We start from the raw sequence: 8,044 nt of genomic DNA on the forward strand, positions 1-8,044 counted from the left end.
AATGAGGAGGTTAGACAGGATGACACAGTTCTGTGGGCCCTGCCAGGTCTGAGCATGGAGATCTGTTTGTAAGGATTGTGCAATGACAACTAGCTCTGTCCCAACTGCCTGGGTGTAGAGGGTGATGTCAGCCCTTTGCCAGTCCCTCAAGGTAGGTCCGCGTGGCTACAGAGTCTCTTGAAGCAGGGGCACGAGGGCCTGAGTTGGGAGTCTTAGGAGGCTCCAGGCTCCCTGCTGGGCTGACACCAGGGACCACTCTGTCCAGTGAGAAGAGCTCCAGGAAGCTGGGAGGCAGAGGCTTCAGGCAATGCTGCCGGACGTGGGGCTGGCAGACTGACAGACGTGGAGGCCTCAACAGACCCAGGCCCAGCTCCCTCTCTCAAGTCAGACAGGTGCTGGGTTTGGATCTATGTCTGATGATTATCAGCTTTATGACCTTAGGCATGTGAACTTTGGCATGTCTCCTCTCTGAGCCTCTTTTCTTGCCTATAAAATGGGGACAACAAGCACCTCACATCACTGACAGATTCATGGAAAGATACCTGTAATGCACCTGGCCCAGAGGTGAGGCCTAATAAGTGTCAATGACCACCCTCCACCCTTCTGACACTTTTCAATAGTACCCTTTGAAACAATTCCACCGTTTCCCAAATTGTGAACCTACTATGTGCCAGGCACCACATCAAAGGTAGTAGGCTGGGGAGTGCAATGATGAAAAAAACACACCCCTTGTCTTCAAGCTGACAAGCTTACACCCTGGGGGGAGTACAACAAAGATCTACGTGACTTGTACACAATGAGAATACATGGACAATGTCCTCCAGGCCAAGAAGAGGGAGCAGTTGGAGAAACCCGAGGAGTCTTCCCTTGGAAAGCCCAGAGGGGCCGCTGTCTGGCAGGGGGTTGGCGGAGGAATGTGAGCAAAGATGTGGGAGAGGACAAGAACATTCTAGGAACACAGGCCCACAGAATTTTCCTGGAGCACAAGAGAGAAACCAAAGAGAGTGGGAAGCTGAGCCATATAGATGGCAAGGCTCAGTAGCAGTGAGTTTTGGATTTGCTAAGAAATGGGGAGTTGTAGAAGGATATTGAGGGGAGGAATCCCCATACAGCACAGGGGAGACGGAAAAAGGCCATGGGTTTTGAAAGAGGGAACATGAATGTGGGACCCTGCTCCCTCTCTTGAGAGCACCCCCTTTGGGTGTCATCCATATCAGGTTCTTACACACTATTTTACTTGGTCCTAAATGGATGTTATTCCCAGTTTACAAATGGGGAAACAGACGCTCAGAAATGGTAAGCTGCTTGCCTAAGGTCACCGAGCAGACAGTGATCGGGGGCCTCTTTCTGACTGTCATCAGGGGGAGCTCTCTGTGATCCCAAGAGAGATCCAAAGTCGCCTTTGAGAGCAGGATTAGGACAGGGACTATGAGCTAGGGCCAACCCTGGCTACACCCAGTCTCCCCAGAGTCCCTGGAGGTGTATGTTATTATCATTCTCTCCATCATGGGAAGGAGGGGGTGGAGCTCAGCACCATGGGAGGACTTAACTCAAGGCCACACATTAAAGGTAGGGAATCCCGGCCAGCTTTTGGGGGAGTATGGAACTCTGAACCCTTCTTCCCGCTACTCCACACTGCCTCCAGGTTTATTCCTAAGCAGGGCTAGGTAGAACTGGGAACAGCCCAGGTCAGAAAGGCCCAATTCTCTCCCCTGAGTCAACATCCAGTGATTTATCTGCTTCATTCCCTCTGGCAGCCAGGCCCACAAGGCCAGTCCCTCACTCCTGTGGTTACAGAGACCAGATTATGCTGAGCTCTCTTTGGCTCCATCCTCAGTCAGAAGCAGCATCTCCACTGCCTGGATTGGGGGCCTAGGTGGCTACACGTTTACCACTTGCCTCCAGGCAGGTGACCCACCGACCTGAGCACTGTGTGGTAGTGGGTCTTAAAGAGGAGCTCTCCCTGAGTTGGGCCCCTGTCCACTGATGTCTCTCATAAGCAGATGGCTTGCAGTGACCTTCTCCCTGGTTCTGAGGCAAGTCTCTGAAAGGCACAGGGACAGAACCATTCTGCTGGGAAGGGGAAACCCTAGAGATACGGTGAATCATAAAGAGCAGGGGTGGGGTAGGGCCTGGGTTCCCTAATCCCCCCATCTCTCACTTGGGCCTCAAACCATCTACAAAGTGGGCCAGTGTAGACCTACGGTACAGATGAGGGTTTGGAGGCTCAGCAGGGGTCGAGACTCACCTCTGACCATCCAGCAGCAAAATGACAGGGTTCAAGTCTACTCTTATACTCTTTCCAGCAAGGGAGGAGAGGCCAGAAGACACCTGGCTCTAGGGCCAGACTGTGCCACTACTACTGTGATAATGGCATTAAAGAGAGTCTTGCTCTGTCACCAAGCTAGAGTGCCGTGGCATGATCTTGGCTCACAGCAACCTCCGCCTCCCGGGGTTCAAGCGATTCTCCTGCCTTAGCCTCCCGAGTAACTGGGATTACAGGCGTCCACCACTACGCCCAGATAATTTTTGTATTTTTAGCAGAGACGGGCTTTCACCGTGTTAGCCAGGATGGTCTTGATCTCCTGATCTCTTGATCTGCCTGCCTCGGCCTCCCAAAGTGCTGGGATTACAGGTGTGAGCCACAGCACCCAGCCTTAAAAGAGTTTTCTTGTTGAAAAATTTCGGTAGGGGAAGGTATAATGAATGCTCTTGGTGAGAGAAAAAAAAAAAATGGGACAAATCAAGTCGGTATGCAGTGAAAAGTCAGCAGCTGTAACATTCTATGATTCAACGCAAAAAGTATGTTGAGTTCCTCAGCTGAATAAGTAGTATAAACAAATAATTTCTTTTTCTTCTATCTCTCCATACAGGGAGGGTGTGGCTCTTATCTGAGGACCTCTTTGCTGTCCTCGACCAATGTTCAAATGAAGGTAGAAAACGCCCTTTTTAAAAAAAGCACTCCATTCTCTGAACTCTTCTAGAAGAATCCAGGCAGAACGTTTGCGCAGGCGAAAACACACAAGCTAAGCGAGGCAAATGCAGAAGTTGCCTCTGGTGATACAGCTCGCACAGCGACGACAGAGGGTGGCCAGCGAAATCCCCTCCCCCAGGAGGGGAGGAAACCGCAGAATGTTCCTGACTCGGCACCCGGGCGGGTGGCGCAATGTTTATGTTTGTGTACCTAGCGCGTCGCGTCGCTGCAGCAGGCTGTGCTGTCCAGGGGGCCGTCACTGGGACTCAGGGCACGGATATCGCTGGGCGTTGGGGGCGGGGGGTCTTCCCAAGCGTTGCGATCCATGTCCTGGCAATCCTCCCAGAACGGCCCAGGATTGGATTTTGCCTTCAGCCTATAACGCAAGCGACGACAGGGAGCGAGGGTTGGGGCCGGCTTCTGTTCCGGGTTGGAGCCCCCCAGCCCAGCGCTTAGTAGGCGCTCACTCAGTATACTGCCTATTTGTGTAATAAAGGGATGGAGAAGCTGGGTCTGGAGCCAAGGTGACAGAAAAGTGTCGGGCGGCCCCTGGGGGGCGCCGTCGAGTCGCGTGCGGGTCGCCCCTCACCCCTCCAAACGCCAAACCCGGGAATCCACCGCGGGGCCTTGCGACCCCCCCCCACCGGGATTTCAGCCCCTTGACCTGCCTTCCTTGGTTCCAAGTCTTCCGGGGGCCACAGACTAGGAATAGCATTATTCCCGGTGGGGGTTTGCTCGCTTACACTTTCATGGCAAATGTAGATATTTTAAAGCCACCTTAAAGAAAGTCTGGGAACAGGAAAGCATTGCTCTGAACCTCTCCGCCCCAACTCGCTCGAGTCGTTCTTGGTAGGAACGACTTTTCTATCGGCAAAGTTGTTCATTTTTCTCTAAACTTCATCTTAGGCGCCTCTGTGCTGCCCCCGGCGCCGCCCCACCCCACACCCCAGTAGTGTGGTTCTGGGCCAGTCAGTAGCTTCGCTTGGGGAACCTCAGTTTCCCCGCCTGTTAGTGATGAGGAAATGAGAGAAAGGGGCACAAGAGTAAGCAAAAGCGCAGGAAGCCCCTTTCGGCTCAGGTCGAAGGCCGAGGGGCACGGGGAAGGGGTCTCGGAGAGGGAGAGACGGAGGAGCGACGAGGCCAAGGCAGGTGGCACGTCGCCCATTCTCCCGGCCGCTAGCATCCCAGAGGTCAGCCTCAGCTGGCAGCGAGCCCTCCGCCTCCCCGCTGGGCCCGGAGCGCGGCGCGGGCCCAGTCCCTGGGGACGCGCCAAGAGCAGGCCGGACGGCAGGGCGGGGGCCGGGGCCGCGAGCCAGCGCGCAGCGAGCGGACCCAGCTCCGAGGCTGATGACGTCTTCTCCTCTAGCTCGGCGGCGCCGGGCCGGGCCGGGCGGGTGACGTCACCACCCCATCACGTGATCACCATTCAAACAAACACCCTCCTCCCCCTGCGCGCGGGTCTGGCCCGCCCCGTCCCCCAGAGGCCGCATATAAACGAGCTCCCCGGACCGGGCTCGCTGCGAAGGACATTCGGGCTGTGTGTGCGACGTGGTTCGAAGGGGCAGTCGGGGCAACCGCGAAGAAGCCGAGGAGCCCAGAGCCCCGCGTGACGCTCCTCTCTCAGTCCAAAAGCAGCTTTTGGTTCGGCGCAGAGAGACCCGGGGGTCTAGCTTTTCCTCGAAAGGCGCCGCCCTGCCCTTGGCCCCGAGGATAGACAAAGAGCACCGCAGGGCCGATCACGCTGGGGGCGCTGAGGCCGGCCATGGTCATGGAAGTGGGCACCCTGGACGCTGGAGGCCTGCGGGCGCTGCTGAGGGAGCGCGCGGCGCAATGCCTGCTGCTGGACTGCCGCTCCTTCTTCGCCTTCAACGCCGGCCACATCGCCGGCTCTGTCAACGTGCGCTTCAGCACCATCGTGCGGCGCCGGGCCAAGGGCGCCATGGGCCTGGAGCACATCGTGCCCAACGCCGAGCTGCGCGGCCGCCTGCTGGCCGGCGCCTACCACGCCGTGGTGTTGCTGGACGAGCGCAGCGCCGCCCTGGACAGCGCCAAGCGCGACGGCACCCTGACTCTGGCGGCCGGCGCTCTCTGCCGCGAGGCGCGCGCCGCGCAAGTCTTCTTCCTCAAAGGTACGCCCTCGGGGAAGCTCGGGGCGGGCCGCACACCCCTGAGATTTTGCCCGGTACCCCCGGCTCTTGGCTCCCGGGGGGGTCGCCCCACCTGCAGCGCGTGGGCGCTGGAGTACATTTATCTCTGGAACTTGTCATTGGCTTTGTTTGGGAACAAAGACTTGCCTGGGCCTTTCCGCTGTAAATAAACTTCCAGCCCTTGGTGGGTGGGGGAGTCGTATGAAGGTGCCCTGTCCCGGCGTCACTAATGAGGAAAAAAAAATGTCTTTGTATTCCCAGGAGGATACGAAGCGTTTTCGGCTTCCTGCCCGGAGCTGTGCAGCAAACAGTCGACCCCCATGGGGCTCAGCCTTCCCCTGAGTACTAGCGTCCCTGACAGCGCGGAATCTGGGTGCAGTTCCTGCAGTACCCCACTCTATGATCAGGTTAGTAGGTGTCCCTGCCACAGGGGAGAAGTAAGAACTGGCAAAGGCATGGAGGAGTAATGCCAGGGAGAATATAGAAAGTGATCTGCAGCATTATTTATAACGGAGGGGACACAGGGATATGATTGTAGGCTCTACAGAAATGAATTTGCTGGTCCTGCCCAGGCAAATGGGCTTAGTCCCCTATTTATTTATCCTCCAGCAACAGAACTGAGTTCACTCGGTATCTGAAATTGACTTTTCCAGCAGAAAGTTTTTGTGGGTGTGGGCACTGGCCTTGGCTTTGAGCGAGCTTGATGAATGTTGGATATTTCTGGATTTCAGGGTGGCCCGGTGGAAATCCTGCCCTTTCTGTACCTGGGCAGTGCCTATCACGCTTCCCGCAAGGATATGCTGGATGCCTTGGGCATCACTGCCTTGATCAACGTCTCAGCCAATTGTCCCAACCATTTTGAGGGTCACTACCAGTACAAGAGCATCCCTGTGGAGGACAACCACAAGGCAGACATCAGCTCCTGGTTCAACGAGGCCATTGACTTCATAGGTAAATGGAATGGATGCCTGGGGCTTTTCTGCCTCTCTCCTCATTTCAGCCCCTAAGCCCAACCTCTGTGGCAAGAGCTTGAAGTCTTCTGAGCCTTCTTCCAGACATTCAGTATCAGTCTGGTGTGGGCAACATTCCTGCAAAATGTGAATTTGATTCGATGTCCCACTTTACAGATTTGCAAACTGGGGCTCACAAAGTTGAATTGACTGGTCTATCTGCTGAGTGGAAATCCCCAGTCTGAGTTTAAATCCTGTGCCATCCTTTGCGCAGTGCCCACGTTACCTCCCTGAACAGTAGCCATGTGATGGCATGTGGTGATGTTGACCATTTCTAGACAAGACACACCTGACCTTTCTCAGATATACTGTACCCGGGCTTGGGGTGGTTCTCCTGAGCTCTCGAGTAACCAGCCCCTCCTTTTGTTTTCCAGACTCCATCAAGAATGCTGGAGGAAGGGTGTTTGTTCACTGCCAGGCAGGCATTTCCCGGTCAGCTACTATCTGCCTTGCTTACCTCATGAGGACTAACCGAGTCAAGCTAGACGAGGCCTTTGAGTTTGTGAAGCAGAGGCGAAGCATCATCTCCCCCAACTTCAGCTTCATGGGCCAGCTGCTGCAGTTTGAGTCCCAGGTGCTGGCCCCACACTGCTCGGCAGAGGCTGGGAGCCCTGCCATGGCTGTGCTGGACCGAGGCACCTCCACCACCACCGTGTTCAACTTCCCCGTCTCCATCCCTGTCCACTCCACGAACAGTGCGCTGAGCTACCTTCAGAGTCCCATCACGACCTCTCCCAGCTGCTGAAAGGCTGTGGGAGGTGAGGCTCTTCACATCCCACTGGGACTCCAGGCTCCTTGAGAGGAGAAATGCAGTAACTCTGGGAGGGGCTCGAGAGGGCTGGTCCTTATTTATTTAACTTCACCTGAGTTCCACTGGGTTCCTAAGCAGTCGTTGTGATGACTTAGCGTCAAGACATCTGCTGAACTCAGCACATTCGGGATCAATATGTAGTGGGTACATCAAGTCCCTCTGACAGAATGGGGCAGAAGAGAAAGGACTCTGTGTGTGAGCCGGTTTCTTTTTGCTCGCCCCTGTTTTTTGTAGAATCTCTTCATGCTTGACATACCTACCAGTATTATCATTCCCGACGACACATATACATATGAGAATATACGTTATTTATTTTTGTGGAGGTGTGTGCCTCCACAAATGTCATTGTCTACTCCTAGAAGAACCAAATACCTCAATTTTTGTTTTTGAGTACTGTACTATCCTGTAAATATATCGTAAGCAGGTTTGTTTTCAGCACTGATGGAAAATACCAGTGTTGGGGTTTTTTTTTTAGTTGCCAACAGTTGTATGTTTGCTGATTATTTATGACCTGAAATAATATATTTCTTCTTCTAAGAAGACATTTTGTTACATAAGGATAACTTTTTTATACAATGGAATAAATTATGGCATTTCTATTGAAATTTCAATGCTTTTATTTCTTTGGCAACCACACCCAGTCCCTCTCCCACTAGTGAACTAGGGAAGAATTTCAACAAGGGCCTGCAAAATGTGTTGAGATCTGATCCCATGCCCTGTGGTGGCCCATTGGTCCCGTGAAATGGCTGAGTTGCAAGGGAGGAAGACAAGTGAGTATCATGAAACACCAGATGCTACAACTGAACTCTTAGTATTGGATCAGTGTGTCTACCCATGCCCATTTTAGCAGCTCTGTAACCTACCATGTCACCCAGGATGCTAAGGTGTCCCCAGAGCTAAAGCTAGGAAGAAATCGCCACTTGCCTGGATTGCCTTTTTCATTTAATACCCTCCTCAGGTTAATATAAAAAGTTGCCTGACCATCTTTGATCTGTGCTGGAGTTATGAAGAGACAAAAGTTTTTCCAAACACATGATATAAGGCAGTGTGTGCTACCTGCCCCCAGATAAACTCAGCAAGGCCTTTTGCAGATGAGATGCTG

The 8,044-nt window shown here is 53.9% G+C and overlaps 1 protein-coding gene across 1 annotated transcript; it reads left to right on the forward strand.

The window, feature by feature from the left end:
- Positions 1–4,436: 4,436 nt before the first annotated feature.
- On the forward strand, positions 4,437–7,547 carry DUSP1 (dual specificity phosphatase 1). Its single transcript, XM_023218946.1, has 4 exons — positions 4,437–5,103; positions 5,383–5,528; positions 5,853–6,072; positions 6,506–7,547. Exons 1-4 carry the CDS (start codon positions 4,737–4,739, stop codon positions 6,874–6,876), a joined length of 1,104 nt encoding a protein of 367 aa, XP_023074714.1. The 5' UTR covers positions 4,437–4,736; the 3' UTR covers positions 6,877–7,547.
- Positions 7,548–8,044: the final 497 nt, after the last annotated feature.

Source organism: Piliocolobus tephrosceles, chromosome 4 (assembly GCF_002776525.5).
Source record: "Piliocolobus tephrosceles isolate RC106 chromosome 4, ASM277652v3, whole genome shotgun sequence".
Taxonomy (NCBI): Eukaryota; Metazoa; Chordata; class Mammalia; order Primates; family Cercopithecidae; genus Piliocolobus; species Piliocolobus tephrosceles.